General features: G+C 41.3%; 1 protein-coding gene across 2 annotated transcripts in view; it reads right to left on the bottom strand.

Moving 5' to 3' along the window:
* The window catches only part of LOC115096615 (collagen alpha-1(XXVII) chain B-like), a 514,116-nt gene that overhangs the window by 261,355 nt on the left and 229,710 nt on the right, over positions 1-23,051 (bottom strand). For both annotated transcript variants that reach the window (XM_029611498.1, XM_029611499.1), the window contains exons 13-14: positions 22,573-22,626; positions 15,107-15,151 (exon numbers count right to left, since the gene is read on the bottom strand). In XM_029611498.1, coding sequence (XP_029467358.1) covers positions 15,107-15,151; positions 22,573-22,626 — 99 coding nt within the window. The remainder of the gene's footprint in view (positions 1-15,106; positions 15,152-22,572; positions 22,627-23,051) is intronic.

The following is a 23,051-nucleotide window of genomic DNA, read 5'->3' as shown; positions in this document are numbered from 1 at the left end:
CATACTAAGTGAGAGCAAATTTACATACAGCTAATTAGATTAATTGTTTAAAATAAATAGTCAGTCATAGAAATATTTTGATAATTGTATAACTCAGTTATTGGTTTAGGTGTTGGAAATGTGAAGAAGTGTAAACCCTATATAATACCTTATAAGTAAAATCATCTGAGAGAGAACTTTATTCTGGTGTCTTGCATGGCACTCTGACACTCTCTTGCCATAAATATTTTATTATATTATTTGTAGTATTTAATAAAAAAGGATTTTTTTCCCCACAGCTGCTCTAAGCATTTATTTGATCCACAATAGAATGCTTCTCTTATGACAAAAGACTAAACAGATTAGGGCTCTTCAGCTTGAAAAAGAAACAACTGAGAGAGGACATGATAGAAGTTTATAAAATCATGAGTGGGGTGGAATAGGTAAATAGGGATTGGTTATTTACCCTTTCAAATAATAGGGAAACAAAAGGCCTCTTCATGGATAAAAAAAACCCCCAAATCATAGAAAGTATTTTTTTTACTCAGTGGACAATCAAGCTGTGGAATTTGTTGCTAGAGGATATTATCAAGGACGCTTGCATAGTGGGATTCAAAAGAGATTTGGTAAAGTTCCTGGAGGAAAAATCCATAAACAATTATTGGCCAGGTAGACTTGGGAAAGCCATCACTTATCCCTGGGACTGAGCCACAAATAATAGATCTAATTTTTGGCAAGGATATGTGCAGGCCCGTGCCAGATGCCCGGAGCCTGAGGGTGACCTGGGGCTGGGCCATGAGCTTGGCCGCGTGGCTGTCTCCTATTTTCTAACGTCATCAAGGCCGGTTGGCATCAGAAGAGAAGAGGAGGATGATGCGGGAGTAGCTGCGAGTCCTGGGCTACAAGCCTGGGCCTGGGCTTAGGCCGAAGCCCAGGCTTTGGAACTTGGGCTCTGGGCTGAGGCCCCAGCATTGGGCATGGGACCAGGCTGAGGCTTTGGCATCAGGACCTAGCCTCCGAGCCGGGTCATGGCATTGTGCCTGTGTTGAGACTCTGGCCTAGGCGAGGCCTAGACTTTGCGCCTGATTACGGCCAAGGCTTTGGCTTTAAATAGGCCGAGGTCACAGTGACATACGGTTCCCTCCCTAAGCCCAGGCGACGCTTCGGCCTGGGCTTAGGCCTTTACAGTGGATCCCCACCGGACCAGGTAAGTGAGAGACGGTGGGGGGGGGGGGGGGGGGGATCCTAGACCTAGCATGTTTTCAGTCAGATGGGAGGCCCAAGAAGGCCTCGTTTTTGTTTTTTGGCTGTTTGGGGTTTATTTTTTATTGTTTGATTCATTTTTTTCTCACAAATGATATGAATCAAACAGTCCAAAAACTGAAATTCGTGGGGAAAAAACCTCCTGAAAACACATTTTTTTCCCCTGCACATCCCTAAAAGGGGCTCATAGGGAAGACAAAGCCATAGCAGAGAGACTAAACTAATTTGTTGCTTTAGTCTTTACTGAGGAAGATATAAGGGAGATACCATGCCAGAAATGATATTTAAAGGAAGACGTGATAAGCCAAATTGACAAACTAAAGACTAGCAGATCATCTAGACCAGATGGTATACATCACCGAGTGTTGAAAGAATTGAAAAATAAATCGTAGACATACTGGGCCGGATTTTAAAAGGGATACGCGCGTCGGGCCTATTTTAAAAAGGCCCAGCGGCGCGCGTAAAGCCCTGGGACGCATGTAAGTCCCAGGGCTTGCAAAAAAAGGGGCAGGGAGGGGCAGGGCATAGGTGGTCCAGGGCGGTCTGGGGGCAGGGCATGAGAGGGGGCAGGCTCCCGGCACAGCGGCCATATTTGCTGCTGTGCCAGGGATCAGGCGCCAGCAGTTGGCCGGCACTCGCAACTTGCGTCTGCCCAGAGGCAGTCGCAAAAGGTAAAACAAATTTTTTGAGGGGGGTTAGAGCAGGGCTGGGGGAGAAAGGTTAGGGGAAGGGGTGGGAAGGTCAGGTTAGGGGGAAAGGAATGGGGGAAGGCAGTGTGGCTCGGCACATGCAAAGTGCACAATTGTGCACCCCCTTACACGTGCCGACCCCTGATTTTATAACTTGTGCATGCCGGCGCGCGCAAGTTATAAAATTGGGTGTACATGTGCATACGCCGGGTAGTGTGCACACATGTACGCCTGCACGCAACCTTTTAAAATCTACCCCACTATTAATAATTTGTAAACTATCTTTAGAATCATCTATGATACCTCAAGATTAGAGGGTTGCCAATGTAACGCCAATTTGTTTAAAAGGGTTCCAGGGGTGATCCAGGAAACTAAAGACCAGCGAGTCTGACGTTAGTGCTGGACAAAATGGTAGCAAGTATCATAAGAACATAAGAAATTGCCATGCTGGGTCAGACCAAGGGTCCATCAAGACCAAGGGTACCAGGCAAGTACCCAAATTCTAAGAAGATCCCATGCTATTGATGTCAGAAATAGCAGAGGCCATTCCATAAGTCAACTTAATTAATAGCAGTTAATGGACCTCTCCTCCAAGAACTTATCCAACCCTTTTTATACCCAGCTACACTAACTGCACTAACCACATCCTCTGGCAACAAATTCCAGAGCTTAATTGTGCGTTGAGTGAAAAAGATTTTTCTCTGATTAGTCTTAAATGTGCTACCTGCTAACTTCATGGAGTGTTCCCTAGTCCTTCTATTATCTGAAAGTATAAATAACCAATTCACATCTACTCATTCAAGACCTCTCATATCCCCCCTCAGCCGTCTCTTCTCCAAGCTGAACAGCCCTAACCTCTTCAGCCTTTCCTCATAGAGGAGCTGTTCCATTCCCTTTAACATTTTGGTCGCCCTTCTCTGTACCTTCTCCATCGCAACTATATCTTTTTTGAGATGCGGCGACCACAATTGTACACAATTGCACTCCAAGGTGCAGTCTCACCATGGAGTGATACAGGGGCATTATGACATTTTCCGTTTTATTAACCATTCCCTTCTTAATAATTCATAACCTTCTGTTTGCTTTTTTGACTGCTGCAACACACTAAGCCGACGATTTCAATATGTTGTCCACTATGATGCCTAGATCTTTTTCCTTGGTGGTAACTCCTAATATGGAACCTAACATTGCATAATTACAGCAAGGGTTATTTTTCCCTATATGCAACACCTTGCACTTGTCCACATTAAATTTCATCTGCCATTTGGATGCCCAATCTTCCAGTCTCACAAGGTCCTCCTGCAATATATTACAATCCGCTTGTGATTTAACTACTCTGAATAATTTTGTATCATCCGCAAATGTGATAACCTCACTCATCGTATTTCTTTCTAGATCATTTATAAATATATTGAAAAGCACCGGTCCAAGTACAGATCCCTGAGGCACTCCATTGTTTACACTTTTCCACTGAGAAAATTGACCATTTAATCCTACTCTCTGTTTCCTGTCTTTTAACTAGTTTGTAATCCACGAAAGGACATCGCCTCCTATCCCATGACTTTTTAGTTTTCATAGAAGCCTCTCATGAGGGACTTTGTCAAACGCCTTCTGAAAATCCAAATACACTACCACTACCGGTTCTCCTTTATCCACATGTTTATTAACCCTTTCAAAAAAATGAAGCAGATTTATGAGGCAAGACTTGCCTTGGGTAAATCCATGTTGACTGTGTTCCATTAAAGCATGACTTTCTATATATTGAACATAAATTAAAGATAGTCATAATTTAATATGACAAAGGGAAGTCTTGCCTCACCAATCTGCTACATTTTTCTGAAGGTATAAAACATGTGGATAAAGGTGAGCCAGTTGATATAGTGAATCTAGATTCCCAGAAAGCATTTGACAAAATCCCTCATGAGAGACTTCTGAGGAAATTAAAAAGTCATGGGATAGGAAGCAATGTCCTATTGTGGATTGAGAACTAGTTAAAAGATAGAAAACTGTTCAATTTTCTTAATGCAGAAAGGTAAATAGTGGAGTATCCCAGTAACCTATTCTGGGACCACTGCTTTTTAACAAATAGTGACATGTGGTGACATTTATAGTAGGGGATTCAGTCTTGCTCCCACAGCCCTCTCTCCCCTCCCACCCCCCACCAATCTTCTGCAGTCTCGCTCCTTCTGTCCCCTCTACCCAACATATGAAAAACAGTTGGAACCCATATGGCATTAGGCATTTTGTAACATGCATTGGGTGTAGGCTTGGCCCTCAGAAAGCCATGAACAAACAATTACAATATAGCAAACCTTCCATACCAAAACAGCAATAACTGCTGGCACTCAAAAAGTAACAACCCTACCTATAATAAGGTAACTCTGAAAATATTTTAGTACAAACTAAAAAAAAATAGTAAGCACACACCTCGAATCAAATTGAAAAAAGAAAAAAATCAAAAAGGTGTGAAAAGTAAAATTGTATATCCAAAGTTTATAGAATTACTAAAAGAAACTGGTACTAATTACAGTAAGTTATTTACCAATTCTCAATTCTATACTCAAAAACATGTCACATTTATTACATGTGTTTTTGCGCATAAAATTGAGAACTGGCAGATGACTTAATTAGTGTGCCATATCCTGATACTTCTTGCAGCCTATTGCGAGGCATGAGGCAAGGGAACGAAGTTTGTGTATATAAATACATTTCTGATACCAGTTTCTTTTAGTAATTTTATAAACTTTGGATGTATGATATTACTTTTCACATCTTTTTGTTTTTTCTTTTTCCAAACACTACAAATATTACATCAGGTCTGAAAGCACCAAAACACCACCTATTAGGTAATCAGAACAAGCCAGGCTACCTAAAAATATCTGTAAAATAAATACAAGAGACATATCAAAATAACACTAACTCCCAGGATTCAAAGATCAACCACCCTAAGCAGGAAAAAGCAGCACTGCAAATATTACATAAAATATTTAAAAACAGCAGACATATCAAATAACAACCAATAATTAAAACTAATAGGGTTAAAAAAAATCATCTGCTCTCCATACCTGGGAGTGTTTCATTTCCAGTAACCTGAGATTTCCTGGATTAATTGGGTGGGTGGGGGGAGGGTACACAAACTTAATCCTCTTCCTCTTCCCCATACACGGTCTCTAACATGTTGTTCTTGCTCTTTCACAAACACATATGCCCTCTCTCAAACTCAATAGCTCTCTCTCCCTTTTACGTACACATAAACACACACACAGGCACGCATACTCAGTGGCCCTCTTTCCCTCACACACACACACACATACTCAGGCACTCTGTCACATTCAGTGTCTCTCTACACAAGCACACACAGACACAGGCACTCTCACATACTCGGTGGCTCTCTCTCCCTCTTATATAAACACACAGAGGAACTGTCTCACACTCAGTGATTTCCCTCCCTCTCACACACACACATACTCAGGCACTCTCTCACACTCAGTGTCTCTTTACACAAGCACGCACAGACACAGGCACTCTCACATACTCGGTGGCTCTCTCTCCCTCTTCTTTAAACACACAGAGGAACTTTCTCACACTCAGTGATCTCCCTCCCTCTCACACACACACATACTCAGGCACTCTCTCACACTCAGTGGCCTGCGAACTCACACACACGCGCACACACACTCACTCACTCACACGCACTCAGGGTCTCCCGTTCTCTTTTCCACCTCTTTGTCATGCTGGCAGGTCACAGGTTTTTGCTTTTTCAGCTGCAGTGGTACGGCCTGTGTAGTGGCCTGCCGAGAATTATCTTTGGCAGCCTGCTACATCATAGATTCTTTTTGTGGCATGGACTGTAGTAGGAGTTGCATTGATGCAACGTCATCTCCTGCTGCCATGGAGCCAATCTCATGATAAGAGCTGCAAGATCAGCCCTGCAGCAGCAGGATATGAAGTTCACTTAAACGCAACTCCTGCTGCCGGCTAGGGGTTGATGAAATGGATCACGAGGTTGAGTGCAGTTTTGACTTGGGCAGTTGTTTGGTTTATTACTGCCCAACTTGAAAATAAAAATGCAAAAACACAAAAACAAAACAAGTAAATAAAGGAAACCAGTTAGAGCCGTAGATTCACTGAAACCCTTGAAGGCCCTGACTGCACGCCACTATTCACATATTTATAAACGAAATGGAAATGAGAACAAGTGAAGTGATCAGATTTTCAGATGTGACAAAAATATCAAAGCTGTTAAATCACAAGAGGATTGAGGGAAATTGCAAGAAGACCTTGCAAGACTGGGAGACTGGGTATGTAAATTGACAGAGGACATTTAATATGGACAAGTGCAAAGTGATACAGTTAGGGAAAAGAAATCTAAATTATAGCTACATAATGCAAGGTTCCATATTAGGAGTGACCACTTAGGAAAAGAATCCAGATGTCATTGTGGATAATATATTGAAATCCTCTACTCAGTGTACAGAGGCAGCCAAGAAAACAAACAGAATACTAGGAATTATTAGGAAAAGGATGGAGACTAAAACAAAAAAAATCACAATACATCTGTATCGCTCCATTGGGTGCAATTCTGGACACCATATCTCAAAAAAGATATAGCAGAATTAGAAAAGGTACTGAGAAGGGCGACCAAAATGATAAAAAGGATGGAACAATTTCACTATGAGGAAAGGCTAAAGAGATTAGGGTTCTTCAGCTTGGAGAAGAGATGGCTGAGGAGAGATATGATAGAGGTCTATAAAATAATGAATAGAGTGGAATGAGTAAATGTGAATTAGTTGTTTACTCTTTCAAAAAGAAAAAAGACTAGGAGACACACAATGAAGTTAATATGTTGTACATTTAAAACTAAAAAGAGAAAATATTTTTTTACTCAAAGCATAATTAAGCTCTGTAATTCATTGGCAGATGATGATGTGAAAGCTGTTAGTGTAGCTGGCTTTAAAAAAGTTTGGACAGGTTCCTGGAGGAATAGTCCATAAGCTCTTATTAAGGTGGACTTGGGGATAATCCACTGCTTATCTCTGGGATAAGCAGCATGAAATCTATTTAACTTTTGGTATCCTGTCAGATACTTGTGATCTGGATTGGCCACTATTGGAAACAGGGCTTGATTGACCTTTGGTCTGACCCACTATGGCAAATCTTGTATTCTAACTCTTTTCTGCAAAGTGGCTGAAAGCAAGGAATAGGCCAACAATCCTTAAAGTAACTAAGCCTTATTGATTACATTTCATGCCTATCCTAGCTCTTTGCTAACTGTAACACTCTCCATCGAAGTATCTAAGGCAAACTGAGGTACTGGCATGACTGAAGATACTAATCAGAACAATTATGTCAAATATTAATAAGAATAAATCAATATGAAAATAAAAATTTTTAGCTGATGTGAAAGCAAGCAAAAATTGTGTCCCTGACTAGGCCTCATGCTAAAGCTCATATCTACCCTATCTGTGCTAATCTTAACAGAATCATGAGGATAACAGCACTGAACTGCCAGCTTAGTCATCATATGCACATCATGCTCTTTCCACAATCATCTCTTCAAGTATCCAAACGCAAAGATTGTCTTGTCCAGTCAACAACCATTAAGACTGAATTTTAAAAGCCCAGCATGCACTGAAATGGGCAGATACATGCGTGGATGGGCCGTGTGCGTCGTGGGGATTTTAAAACGCCTGCAGCCACACGCTTATCAGCCTGTATGTGCACAAGAAAGGCTTTTCGAAAAAGAGGCAGGCCAGAGGCGGGATCTGGGTGGGGCGTGGACAGGCTGGGACAGCGCCATTTCAGGCACTGTCTGGCTGAAGCGGATGCTGGAAACAATGGACCCACTCAATTTGAAGCTGCTGCTCCGGACTGCAAGTAACAAAACAACAAAAACTAGGGTAGGCAATGGGGTTTTAGGGGTTGGGACTAGTAGGGGAAAAGGGAGTTAGGTTAGGTAGGGGGTTTAGGAAGGCTGCTCCATTACTGGGGTGGTCTGGGAGGGAACAGGGCCAATTGCATCTCCGCGCGCAAGTTGTAAAATCCCCTTCCACTTACGCGTGCGATTTGGCAATCGCATGCACATGCGCGTGCCAATATAAAATCGTGCGCGCGGGTAGCGGATATAAATTTGACCCACTCATGGATGCCTGCTGCTGAAACAACAGAACTTTTTAAAAGCTGTTAACCTGGTGTCTCCAACATGCACCTCTGGTACAGATGGGGTAAGGGCTGGAAAGGACTGATTCTGAATCTCAATTTTTTCTGCAGTTCATCCAAAATGCTGAGAGGATGTCACAGAACAAATAACTTTTGAACTTCATGCAATGAATGCACTACCAATGACAATCAACTACATAAATGTTCACAGAATGTTGTGCCATCGTTTTGGCTTGCAGATGCCCGAAATTGAAGATGTCATTATCATTGGGAAACTGGATAAGAATGCCTGGATTGCAGTTTTTAAATGCAACAAGCAATACCATTGAAAAATAAATACCAGATAGAAGTTGAGCCAAAGCACAAACCTGTTTGATTCCATTGAAGGCAAGAAAACTCTCTGATCTCTCACTTGCATCAAACATAGAAGCCTTCATGTTTTTATGAAAGGAGAGAGTAATAATGAATTTGCTCGAGCTGGCAATTTTCCTAAGAACCTCCCAGATGCCAACCCTCTGACAGAATCAGTCTTTTGTTAGATCTACAAATACTACATACAGGTCTTGATGCTGCTCACCAAACTTCTCGTATATCTATCTGTAAATGTATTTATTTTCTACCAATGAGTCTACAAAGCATATACAATATAAAGCCATTAATAACAAAATTCAATAAAAAATAAAATCATATACATGGTAGATCTACCAGCTCAGAAGCTACACTGCTCCTCAGGAGAGATATCATTAGCTGTCACTTGATTTAAAGCCTGATAGTAGGACACGTGCCAGGATTTCGCTTAGTTTAGACAGCAAGCCAAAACCACGATGACTATCAACATACTTGGTCACCTTTATGCTTGAAGAGGAGGTTAATAAGAAAATCACTTAAGTCTTGAGGCACTCCTTCCTCTTGTCATAATTGATGGCAAAGCTTAGTTAACGAATGAGTCTGCTGATAACAAAATGTAAGCACTTCAGGTGTCACACTGGGTGAATCAAGTCTAATGTCTTTAGAAACTTTACCATGGTGAAACATTTCCCCATGCCCACAAGACTTGTGAATAAAACAAAAAACAAATTGGTCTCAGAGTTCTTAACCTGCATAATTAATTCCAGCTTGGGACAGGGTTATGTTGCACCCTTAATGAAGTTAGTGAGAGTACACTCTGTTGAAGAAGGAATCATTGGATCCAACTGACATTAGTCATTAGTTCATTTATTGCCAAAGAAATTGAAAAAACAGTAGCTGGGCAATTAGAAAATTTCCTATTCGAAACCAATGTTTTTCATCCTACGGAGTTGGGATACCAACAAGGCCACAGCATTGAATCTGCTTGGTAGCACTAATGAATGAAATTAGATTTAAAACTGACGGAGGGAAAGATGCTTTTATTTTCATTGATAGAAGCACAGCATTCAACATTATCACAAACTGCTTAACTATAGTTTTTCTGACGTCAATATTCATCACCAATTGATGTACCATTTATAACTGTGTTGGTAGAGCAACTGCTAAAATCAGCAACATGGGCAGAGTAGAATGCTTTGAAGATTTTGAAGATCTAGACTTGTCATATTTAGATGAACAGTATTCTGATTCCGTAGAGGAGTCTGGGGTTAATCATCAATACTGTGTCAACGAAAGTGCCACTTACATCAGTGCTGTGCCCTGTGTTCCCTTTTCAGGGCCTGAGTGCATTAATCTAGTAGCATCGAGCAGTCGAAGAGCTGATAGTTCAGAATGCATTAAGGAAGTGCAGTGCTTCATATTAGATGTGCCGTGCACTAAGTGCGCCATGATGGAATGTATCAATACCATCTGCGTCAAGTGATCAGTCAGCACCAAATATCTCAATGCTTCATGCTTCAGATGCCTAAACCTGTGAAGGACTTCAAAGGGGCGTGGGATAAACACTGTGGATCCATCAAGTCTAGAGGACGTGAATAAAGAGGAGGCAGCAAAACACTGCATGGAGCGGCAGTAGCCACAGAGGCATTCACGGAGCGGGATGCCAGTGGTTGGTGTTCCACCTTCACGAAGCGGAAGGATGGAGGGCTGCCATCTCCAAAAAAAAAAACCAGGGGTGGGTAAGAGTATGGGGCAGGGGTGTGGCCTGCTTGTTGCAGCGGTTGCTACCCCTAATTGAGCTGGATGTTCACTTGGATGCAGATCCAGTGCTGCTCTCTACATTGGTGTTGGGGTGGAGGGGAATTAGGGCTGGAGGGTACTGGAAGCCAATAGTAACAGATGGGAGAGAGAAAGATTAAAAAAAAAAAAAAAAAAAAAAAGGATAAAGTGCGTAGCTTGCTGGGCAGACTGGATGGGCCTTTCGGTCTTCTTCTGCCGTCATTTCTATGTTTCTATGTAATTCCCGCACTTGCTCAATAGAGCTCAAAGCTCTATCATCCACTCATTGCCGCTAGATGACGTCGTCCACATGTAATGGCTAATTCATCCTGCTATCTACAGGAAACACCATTTACAGTAAGCTTGACTTTTGAACATATTAAATTATAATACAAAATATGATATGTAGTGCTGGTGCTAAGCAGTTTGTTTGTTACAGACTTAGGTGAACATAGCACTCTTTGAATTTCTGCAGCACACAGCAACTGGTCCTCCCATTGGTCTTCCATCTAACTAGGCTTGACCCTGCTTGTCTTCCAACACCTGATCAGTTCATGGTCTCCCAGAGCAGTACTGCTGGAGAAAACGTGTCAATTTTCAAAGGCTTGACCATGGCAAAATCGGGAGATATGCGCGTGATTCAGACCCGCATGCATTGTGCAGATTTTCAAAGGCCTGCGGCCACACAAGAACCTCCTGGTACACGCATAAAAACGTTTTCTGGAAAAAGGACGAGGCGTGGGTGGGACATGAGTGGGCTGGGTCCATGAACTTAGCACATCAGTAGTTAAATGCAAAAGTATGCGCCAGGGTAACCTACCGTATAACTTTACTTCTGCGTGTAACTCATGTAACCAAAAAAATGAGGCTAGTCAGCAGGGATTTAAGGCACAGGGTTAATATGGTTAAAGGGAGGCAAGTTAGCTAGGGGGTTTAGGAAGTCCTCTCCTTTACTGTGGTGAACTGGGAGCGAACTGGGAAAAAGGCCTATTGTGTCGCCATGCTATCTACTAAAATTCCTCCCACTAATGTGCTTGAGACGGCATTCGCGGGCATGTGCGCATGTCAATAACAAATTGTGCGTGCATGTATTCGCGGATAGCCGATTTTATAAAATGCGAGCATATACGTGAGTATGTTATAAAATCGGCACGTCCTTGTGTGTGTGCCGGCAAACGTGCACACCTGTGCGCATGCGTGTGTCTTAAATTTTACTTCAAAGTATGTATGATTTTTTAATATTTTTATTGTATGTGTAATAAGTACAGTGTGGTTCTGCCACATTCTTATCTTGAACTTTATAAGGATAACTTTCAAACATCTATGCATGGTGGCATATATGCGGGTATATGGCTGGGCCTAAATTTAGAACAGTATTTTATAATCCATGCATATCACATATGTGCATATTTATTTATTTATTTATTTAGCGTTTTTCTATACCGGCATTCATGATTAGAAACCACATCATGCCGGTTTACATAAAACAAGGGGTGAGAACAAGAAACGAAAAACAAGTGCAAGGAGAACAAAAGTTACATTACAACAGGGTCTTAAAACTGGGAAGAGAAATTAGAATAAGAGAGACGAACGGAAGAGATTAAAATATTTACATTATTTACATTATGATATGAAATCTATTGTATAGTTTGCTGTCTCTTGTAAAATTACTATCATTTAGATCGGGTCTGGGAAGGCTTGTTTAAATAGCCAAGTCTTAAGCCTTTTTCTAAAAGTCGGTAGGCATGGTTCTTGTCTCAGCTCCGGAGGGATAGAGTTCCATAATGAAGGGCCGGCTGTGGAAAAGGCTCGGTCTCTGAAAGTTAGGTAGTGAGTGGTTTTGGTTTGGGGGACATGGAGTGATCCTTTGTAGGCTTCTCTGATGGGCCTGGTGGAAGTGTGTTGTCTGAGAGGAATTTCTAAATCGAGCGTTGTTTGGTGATGTATGGCCTTGTGGATAATAGTGATGGATTTGTGGATGATTCTGAAGTGTATAGGCAACCAGTGCAGGTTCTTGAGAATGGGTGAGATGTGATCTCTTCTCCTGGTGTATTTCTACCCTGCAAGATGGCGTGTAACTCATGTAACCATGTGAATACATGCAATGCAGCAAAAGCGAGTATTTCAATGTATTGAACACATGTACCTAATTAAAATTATATGCTCATACATTTTACATGAGAAAATAAAGTAGAACTTATCTGTATATATATCCCAATTTACATGCGCAATTTGGTATATCATAAAACATGTGCGCATAAATGAAATTACCAATTTTACCAATTACTCCACCAGTTCGCCCAATAATCCTTCCCCAAGTCATTGAGACCTTCCTAGTTCTTTAGCCTGATCTCCCCCAATTCATCCAGACCTGTCACTCAACCAATAGTAGACAAGCACGTTTGATATCATTTATGCAAAATAATTAGCAAGTGTAAAATTACGTGAACAAGTTACCAAATTTACACACATCTTTTAAAATAGCAGCTTACACACGTAAATGTTGGCCCTGCCCGGAAACACCCCTAGGCCGCCCCTTTTTTATTTATTTATTTATTTATTTATTTATAGCTTTTCTATACCGGCATTCATGATGCAATCACATCATGCTGGTTTACAGTTAATGGGGGGTGTAGGAAACCTTGAACAATTAACAAGTGAAGAGGAGCAAGAAAGTTACAATAAAACAGGGAGCTGAAACTGGGGGAAGAGGAAAACCAAGCTAGAGTAATTTAACAATAGGATGATCAATTATTTCTATTGTAAATTACGCTCGTATTTTTGATGTTTATAAAATAGTGATTACGTGAGCACAGGCTACTTATGCGCATATGTTAATTTTTGTGCATATAACATTTTGAAAATTCACCCCAATATTTACAAAAAAAATCATGTTATTTTCTGAATTTTTAGTATGTGGTAGAAGAAGCTGCTTGGTGCAATGCTCTCCCCCTCTTCCCCTAAAATCCAAACTCCCTGAAGTCAGCAATGTAGGCATGGTCTGTCTGATGATTATAAATCAAGTAGCGAGAACATTTGCTACTGACAGGATATAAAATGGGCAGAGCCCAGCTGTATCCTATAGATCTTGGCCACCATGTTTGGAACCAAGAGTTATATAATGCACAATCAGATGCTCTGATTGAGGTCTCTAGTGCAGACATGAGGTTACTAGGCATTGAGTGAATGGTGAATCGAGAATCAGGGTCCAGAGAATACTCAAGTTGCATAATCAGCCATTGCAAGGTAATTTTACAATACAAACCCTTCAAAAAAGTGTCAAAATGAACAAGGCTTGGGTTTCTCATTCTTTCAAGAAAGGCACTAATGATTGTGGAGCCCAGCAAGAAAACTAGATTCCTTTGCAGCATGCAAATAAAGTGAGAAATCTTAAGAAGGAAAACATGTGTAACACACTAAGTACGAAACATCAGTTGTATTAACTCAGACCCCTTTTTCCATCTTTCTGGTATAAAGGCTTCTTGGAGGATACTGTTTATTCAAACTTGCCCATATAGCTAATTACGTTCCCAGGCGGGTCCTGTTTCTTCTAAATTCTGCTGTTTAATGTTATTTTAAAAAGACATCTGTGAGCAGTTTATAACACAGAAAGACTGAGCTTTGTCTCAAAGAATTTTGCAAACTGCAGCTGAAAAGTAGCTGTTTTTGTATGAGAGTCAAATATATGTGTGAATTTCATGAGGAGATATTATTCAATTTGGAGACTACACAGTAATAAAGATTTTAGGACAGGAAGAAAACAAAATTATTTTAGTCTCCTTTCAATTACATTCAATAGCAGTCTGTGATCTTTAAGGAAAATCTCATAATAATAATAATAATTTACATGATCACCTTCAGTGAAGGGAGCGGGTTATAACTTTGCTTTAATATTTAGGTAAGCTATTACCTCATCTTATTACAGTTTTACTGATCTTAAGTGGACCGTCATGGAAAGGATTGAATGGTCAAGTTTGGTTAGTTCAAACGTTTTGATGACATCATGTTGTTTTGATTGTATAGATTGCACAGTGAGTAATAATTATGAATTTGTATTTTTTTGGTTTTTGTAATGTTATGTTTTAATTTGGTATTTTATATTCTGAATGAAATATTGTAAACTGCCACAAAATTTCTTGGAGAGTGCAGTATATAAAAAGTTTTAGATAAATAAATAAATAGATTTTGCTTTCTAATTAGTTTACTTCAATTTAAAAACTGCCTTTGTTTGTGCAAGGATATAGACCTTATATTAAAGATGAATCGTCATTGAAGTCTGGAAAACATAACAACTTGTAAAAAAATAAGTGATTGGAATCCTGCACGTTACAGTTTATTTTTTTTACTGCATAAAAAATAGACTTAAATGTTTTGAATGTGAGGCTGGAGAGGACAGACTTATGATTAGGGGTATAAAAACCTTTCACAGAGTGTTGATAATACAAGTATTGGTTGGCATCTTATTATGATGGTGTCCCTTGAAAATCACAACAAAAATGAAAAATATATATGGGACTGGTTAGGAGTTGTATGTGCATTTTGGAATTTCACTCCTACATCAGAGATTTTGTCATTTTCAGTTTTTATTAGACAGAAGTGGGCACGTAGGGCCTTGCAAAACAGGACCTTAGCTCTGTCTCTCCTCCCACACTTTGAGCTCACATGTTCTTATGGATTTCCTGAATTTTACTTTAGAAAGTGTCACTTTATTTCCCCTCTCTGTTGCTCGAGAGTTGTACATCTCAGTTGTTCTCATTCTTGTTTCTTTGTAATGAAGTACAGCTGTTTTTCCTCTGACACCTTGTGTTTCCTATGCCCTTCCTAACAAAAAATTCTAATCATTGTGCGTATTAAATTATCAGATTCCAGAATCCTATTTGTACACTTACAATGAATCCGAGAACTCCAGGAGGACCAGGGGCACCTAATTCTCCCTGAAACAAAAGAAAGATCAACATAGTTAAAGATTATTTTTGGAAAAACAGTCTAAGTAGTGACTCACTGCTTAGTGGATATGAGGGGTAGGAAGGAACATCCTCCCCCCCCCCCCCCCATTTCCAGATCTTCCATCTTCCACAAGAATATTAATAAAGAAGATAAAGATTCCAGACACAGGTTTGCTTTGCTGTTCTGTTGCAGCCTTTGAAGTTATCTGTGATTCTGACTCCCCCTTCTCAGACTAAAGTAGTGTGGTTGCTGTGTTAGACCACTTGAATGCACAGAAAAACAGAGTTGCTTACCTGTAACAGGTGTTCTCTAAGGACACCAGGATGTCAGTCCTCACACATGGGTGACACCATCATCTGATGGAGCCTGGCACGAAAAATTTATGTCAAAGTTTCTAGAACTTTGACTGAGCCTCACTGAGCATGCCCACACATGCATTATGCCACTCGTCCATGCAGAGTCCCTTCAGTCTAATTACATATCTACATAACATAAGAAAAGAAACCATGTAGTGGAGACCCAACTCCATGGGAAGGTGGATGGGTCTCTGAGGACTGATAGACTGCTGTCCTCAGAGAACAGCTGTTACTGTAACAATCTCTGCCTTCTCTGAGGACAAGCAAGATGGCAGTCCTTACATATGGGTGAATCCCTAGCTACAGGCAGCCCCCAACAAAAAATGGAACAACTAAACCAATGTCAACAGGCACAACAACATACAGGCCTTTTTTATATTGTACATACCCTAAAAAAGGGGGGGGGGGGTGTAGACTGTACAAAAACAACAGGCCTAGGTGGAAACAGAGTTGGGTTCTTCATCTCAAGCCATTCCTATCCAAACAGTAATAGGATGTGAATGAGTGGAAGCAACTTCACATTGCAACCTTGCAGATTTCCTCCATGAGGACTGATCACAAGTAGGCCACAGACACTGCCATGGCTCGAACAGAATGAGCCTTGACATGGTCCACAAGATTCAATCCTGCCTAGGCATAACAGAAGGAGATGCAATCTGCCAATTAGAGAGTGTCTGTTTTACAATCATCAGTTGCCCTGATCAAAGGAAACAAAAAGCTGGGTAGACTTTCTATGGGTTTCTTTCTCCTCCAGATAGAAAGCTAAGTACCTTTTGTAGTCCAGACTGCAGGGGTTGTTCACCTTGGTGAGCATGAGGCCTGGAGAAAAATGTTGAAAGGACAATTGATTGGTTAAGATGGAAGTCCAATACCACTTTAGGCAGGAAATTAGGGTGCATACGCAAGACCACCCTATCATGAAAAAAATGAGTGTAAGATGGTTAAGTCACTAAGGCCTGAAGCTGTGAAGTGACCGCCACCAAAAATATGACCTTCCAGGTCAGGTACTTCAGGTCACAGGAATGCAGTGACTCAAAAAGAGCTTTCATCAGTTGAGCCAAAACCACACTGAGGTCTCATAACACAGCGAGAGGTCTTAAGGGAGGCTTCAAATGAAGCAGACCCTGCATGAAGAATACAATTAAAGGATGTACAGCAATGGGCTTATCTTCTACATGGTGATGATTACACTAAGATGAATACTGAATGAGTTGGTCTTAAGACCAGCATCGGAGAGATGTAGAAGGTAGTCAAGCAGTTTCTGTGTTCAGCAGAAGGAGTCTAAGGACCTTTGTTCATACCATGCAGCAAACCTCCTCCACTTCGGTATGTTGGACTTTCCAGTGGAAGGCTTTCTGGAGGCCAAGAGTACATGAGAGACATCCTTTGAAAGATCAAGGGGTTGTAGGATCAGCTTCTCAACATCCAAGCTGGGAGCGATAGGGCTTGGAGGTTGGGATCCCTCAACCTGCCTTGATCCTGAGTGATGTACAGTGGGGAAGCCCCCAATCTAATCAGTTTCTGGATGGATAACTCCCAGAGAATTAGAAATCAAATGTTTCAGCCAGTGGAGGACTATGAGAATCATAGTCCCCTTGTTTTCTCTGAACTTCAACAAAGTCTTTGTGAGGAACTGGAGGATATGTGTACAGTTGTCCCTGGCACCAACGGAGAGCAAAGGTATCTGAAGTTAGCTTGCCATGTGCCCTGTACATGAAACAGAAGAGCGAGACCTTTCTGTTCCATGGAGCCACAAACAGGTCCACCTCTGGGATCTCCCAGAGGAGGAAGATTTTATTTGCTGCTGTCTGGTCCATGGACCAGGGGTCTAAAGGACTGACTCAGACTGTCAGCCACACTAATGCTGATGACCCGACATCCATTGGTCCTTCCGTCATCGATGCCTCCAATATTGATGTTGATAGATCGGTCTTCTGGTGCCCAAAGAGATGCTCCATGATCTTTGGGGGTTATTGTACACATTTGTGACAACCCCAGACTTCGTGTGATGCCCCCAAGCAGATGACACATCTATCATGGGGATAGACATAGTCCTCATGCTTCAGGAGTATTGCTGGAACACAGGTCAACTCGAAATTAAAGGAACGCTAAATTGAACTCATTGGCGACAACCTGTCAACTTCCCATGGATACTGATGGCACCACCACCCGGATGGACTTGACTGTGAAAGAAAACTTAAAACCTATCTAGGGACACTGCAGGAAGAACTGCAGGATGACCAGGCCAAAAACTTTCTTCAAAAGAAGAGGTAATACAGTAAAAAAAGAGAAATTCAGAAAGACCATGACCACCGGGCTCCGTGGAAAAAGAAAAACTGAAGGGACCTCACATGGATGCATGGCATAATGAATGAGTGGAAATGATCAGCGAGTCTCAGTCAAAGATCTAGAAACTTTTACATATATTTTTCATGCTGGGCTCCATCGAATGATGTCAGCCATGCGTGAGGACTGCCAACCTGCTTATCCTCTAAGAATAAAAATTAACAAACACAAACAAAATACATATATCAGATGGTATCTTTATAATACATTTCTTGACCAGCTTTTGAGAGCTTCTCAAGTTAGAATTCAAATAAAAGGATAACATCTGAAAACATAAAGCCGTGCGGCTGCCATAAGTAAAGAATAAAAGACATTCCAGTAATAGATGAAGGGGTGGGGGTTTGAAAGATGATCAGAAAGTGACTGGCAGTATAATTTTATAGGCTCATAATGTGATAGGAACTCTAGGTCTGTTAAGTCCATTTTTGTCAGTTCCAAAGTGCCTTATCACTTCAGCTTCAAAAGTCTTGTGTGTCTGGATTGTTTTAAAATTCCCACTGATTATCTTCATCATAAGGTCATTAATGCAGTGGTTTGGGTCTGAAAAGTGCCCCCACACAGAAGTTTCGGCCTGGTCTTTCCTGTGATATTTGATCTTGTGCCTGTGTGAATTGACTCTGCTCTTTAATGTCTGGCCTGTCTCACCAATGCAGCATGCTTCTTCACATGTTCTCCATTGAATAATAGATACTACATTAGAGGAGGATCCCTTATGTTGAAAGTTTTTCCCATGTGGGTGATTGTGGAGTCCTGTGATATATTTGGCATAGTTTGTAGTGTGGTGTGTTGCAAGTACTGTTTGTGTGCCATTTTCTTTTTTTTCTGAGTTTCTGTTGAAAGCTTGCTTTTTACTAATTTCTGCTTCAGTTTAGATGATTGTATAAAGGCCAATACCAGTGAAGCAGGGAATATTTCTTTCCATGATTCATCTTCCAGAATAGTGGCTGTAGGTCTTATGATTTTCTTAGTTATTCCACCTCTGGGGTGTTTGTAACTATGAGAGTTACTTGCTCTGTGGTTTTCCTCTCTTTGTATTGCAGTAGATTTGTCATGAGCATTTTAAGTGAACCAGTAATCTTCCTGGAGATGCTTTTGGGTTGTAATTTACACTCAGATTTCTGATCTGACTGTAAATTACATCATCAGACTAAGCAGGAAAAAATGTCACCTATAAGTTTTGCCTTGAGGGTTTTCAGGAAAGGAGTTTTTAAAATGCAACTAAATAAACGTGCGTCACTATTCTAATATGCCACCCTTGCCCAACCAGATGTAGCCCTTGTTCCAGAGCTTGAGCCTAGGGTCCTATGGCCAACTCTTGTTTTTTCTCACAATCTCAGGGTATCTGGTTCTTCCCGAGGGGATGTAAGAAATACTCATCCAGGACTCAGGCATCAAAGCTGACTCTATTCTACTTTTTCTTGGGGAGGTCTCTCTTCTCTTTCAGTGGGAGGAATGTGAGTGCCAACAAAATACTCTCAACACTCGAGTTGGGTGTCCAGACAAAAAGCTTTACTGAAGCAATTTCTCAAAAGCCAGCAGTAACACTTTACACATCAGTTCTTGGCACAAACAGCTTGTTATCACAGTTCTTCTTTAACATTTTTTTTAATCTGTGTAAGTGTTTTATCAGTAACCAAGCCAGGGAAAGATCTCACCCTCCAGGACACTGAAATAAAGCAAGGCTTCTCAGGTAGTATCCTATGTTGGACCCAAAAAGCACAAAGGAAGGCGATCTATAAAAGCCGTCAGGATGAACAAAAGGATAGATGCCTGTAGTCTTTTTCAATTTCAATTTCTTTATTGAAGTGGAGACACAAGGGTAGCCAGACTCTGGCCGAGTTTCGCCGTTTAAAAACGGCTGCCTCAGGGGCTTACATGTATTGTCTTGAGTTCCCAATTTTGTTCAAACAGAGTGGAGATTCGGCTCTGAACGCGATAGAAGATTGAATACTGTTGTGGATCATATAGATGTTTATGTGATTCATTTACACACATTTTGTTTGAACAAAATTGGGAACTCAAGACAATACATGTAAGCCCCTGAGGCAGCCGTTTTTAAATGGCGAAACTCAGCCAGAGTCGGGCTACCCTTGTGTCTCCACTTCAATAAAGAAATTGAAAAAGACTACAGGCATCTATCCTTTTGTTCATCCAGTATCCTATGTTGGGCAGAATTATCCCCTTCCAAAAATACTGGCAGACAAAAAAAAGCCAAAATAGTTTCATTGTCTGCACAACTCCCATTTATTCCTGTCCTCCCTGGGGTGAAGACTCCTGATAGGGGCCTCAAAGTATAATAAAAAAAAAAGATCTTACTCAGTTCTCTCTTTCCAGATTTCATATGGGATCTTTTGCAACAGCTAGCAACTCTCATTTTGTCCACTTCAGTGCAGGAAGGGTAGCAGCAAAAATCTTCCTCTCTGATCCTCAAAACATTCTTTACTCATAAGTCCAAACTTTGGAATTCTCTTGCAGCAGATAACCACCAACCTCAGATTTGGGGCTGGAAGTGGTAAACCCTTCCCTATTCTGGCCACCCCTGAAAGGGACTTCCTTGTAATCTCTTTCCAAGTCAAGAATCAGGGGTCTCGAAAAAAAAACTGCAAAAATCAGCAAAACAAAATCAACTGGGGGCAACTCAACCAGAAAGAATTTGTCTCCCACCTCCCCTGGATTCCAGACAATAAGCCCTGGTCTCTGGAGTAGGCCCAAACTTCAAACAAAGAAAACCTCCTGCTTAATCTCAGCTCCAGACCAAAACTGCACTGTCATATCTTGCAATGATGCAAGCTGCCCAGCAAGGGCCTAGCCATTCCAGCAACCTCATTGGAGGAGCTGTTCTGAAATTGTGCACTCCTCCCTTTACTACCTAACTCCTACTACTAGCTCAAAAGGTCACCACATAGAGATGTCAATCTTCTTCTGCTGTGTTTTGCTCTGATTAATATTCCTTGGAATGGCACTGTTTTGTCAAAACCCTGCATGAAAATGCGTGGAACACAGTATAAATTGCACAGCCTTGGGAGAAGGTATAATTTAGATGGGTGTTGGGTGTTAAATGCTCTCATACTTTGAGATAGGCAGGTTGCCTTATTTATCTTATCTTTTCAGATTTTATTATCTATGCTAAAACTTTACAGGATATTAACTGGAAGCGATATTTTCTGCTCTACAAAGGGGAATGTAAAATATACTGATAGGACAAAATCTGATCTGCAGTACAATTTACTTATAACTATTATTAGATCCCTAGGAAATATCTGTTATAGGCTGAGCAAGACATAACCTGCAAATATCCACCCATATGTGGCTGTGTGTATCTTTATGAGGTGTTACATTCTAAAGTTTCTAGGGCCTGTAAATAAAAAGTTCAAATGCTGTAATCAGGGATATGAAAAGATGATACACATGTTAATTTTATTGTGCTCAATAGTAGAACTAGGATCGCAGTAGGCAGGGCTGGTTTTTAGGAAATCCACAATGAATATGCATGAGATATATCTACATACACTGCCTCCATTATATGCATATATATTGCATGCATATTCATTGTGGATATTCTGAAAACCAGACCGGTAGGGGATGTGCAGACCAAAAGTTTAAGTTCATAAGTCCATAAGTCGAAAGGGGGTCCCATTTGCGGTCAATATGGACATATGGAGAATTCCATAAGTTGAGTCTATGTCCATATGTGCAAATAAAAATTTAAACCCCTCACCCGCCTTAATCCCCCCCCCCCCCCAGACTTACCAAAACTCCCTGGTGGTCCAGCGGGGTCAGGACGCCATTCCTGTACTCCTTTGCAAGGAGCACGTGACGTCGGCGTCACGTCGGAGTGACGCGGCGTCACGTGATTCCCCTCCGGTTCGCTCCCGGACCCCTGGTTGGGCTCAAAAGGAACTTTTGGCCACCTCGGGGGGGCCTCCTGACCCCCCCAAGCTGGCCAAAAGTTCCTTTTGAGCCCAACCAGGGGTCCGGGAGCGAACCCGAGGGGAATCACGTGACGCCGCGTCACTCCGACGTGACGCAGACGTCACGTGATTCCCCACGCGTCCGCTCCCGGACCCTCACGGAACATTTGGCCAGCTTTGGTAAGTCTTGGGGGGGGGATTAAGGAGGGTGAGGGGTTTAAATTTTTATTTAGATCAACAATCGCGATTTCCAACGTATTCAACATAGCTATGTTGAATAAGTTGGAAATCCGATCGTTTAAGCCTCATCTTTTTTTTAAGTTAAAAAAAAAAAAAAAAGTTGCATTTTCCATTTAAGTTCAAAACGAATGCACACCCCTACAGACCGGTCTATGGCACTCAAAGACCGGAGTTGCCCACCCTTGACCAATATTCTACTGAGATTGATATACTGGACTGAGCCAAATACATTTTTTAGGATGAGAAAGCCTTGGCTCTTATTCAGGTTTTACAGTCTGTAGTGGAATGGTAACCACAATTCAAACAAGCAAATTATATAGAAATATAGAATATGACAGCAGATAAAAACCGCACGGTCCATCCAGCCAATCTACTTCTCATTTGGCTCCAATGTTTCAGAATCTACTTGACTTGAGCTTTACCTTCACTTCCTTGTAACTAAAGATCTTCTGTGTTTACCTCATTGAAGAGCATCCTCTTTAGTTAGAGCTCCCCTCTGATCTGCCTATTCTCAGAATTTAAATTTTCTATAGTTTAAGGCTTTCTGCTACTTACTGAGATTCCATCTATTCCTGGAGGTCCTCTTTCTCCCATATCTCCTGGAAAACCCTACAAGAATTGAGAAACAAAAACATTGTTTTTTTTAGTGAATTCTAGAAGGTAATGAAAATTGACTCCCTAACAGAAGACAGAAAAAATATTAGAATGTCTTAATGTATGAGAAGATGGAGGTGAAAGTCACTTGGACTGACAAGCTATTTCTAAGGAACATTAATATTGCATTTTTGCTGGTACTCAAGCATGAAGAGATGCACGTGGTGGAAAATCCGTGAACCATGCGCACATGCGTGCCGGATTTTATAATCCGCACGCATATGTCCGGGTGGCACGAGCAAGGGGAGACTTCTGCAATTTCCGCACGGGGTCACTTCCCGGCCTTCCCCAGTTCCCTACTCCCTACCTAACCTCCCTTCCCCTTCCCCTCTCCATCCCACCCCCTAAACCCTACCTTTTTCTTTTTTTTTCTGGCAGCT

Source organism: Rhinatrema bivittatum, chromosome 8, assembly GCF_901001135.1.
Source record: "Rhinatrema bivittatum chromosome 8, aRhiBiv1.1, whole genome shotgun sequence".
NCBI classification, from domain to species: domain Eukaryota; kingdom Metazoa; phylum Chordata; class Amphibia; order Gymnophiona; family Rhinatrematidae; genus Rhinatrema; species Rhinatrema bivittatum.
The sequence above is the reverse complement of the archived record's forward strand: the minus strand, read 5'-3'. Positions and strand labels throughout refer to the sequence as shown.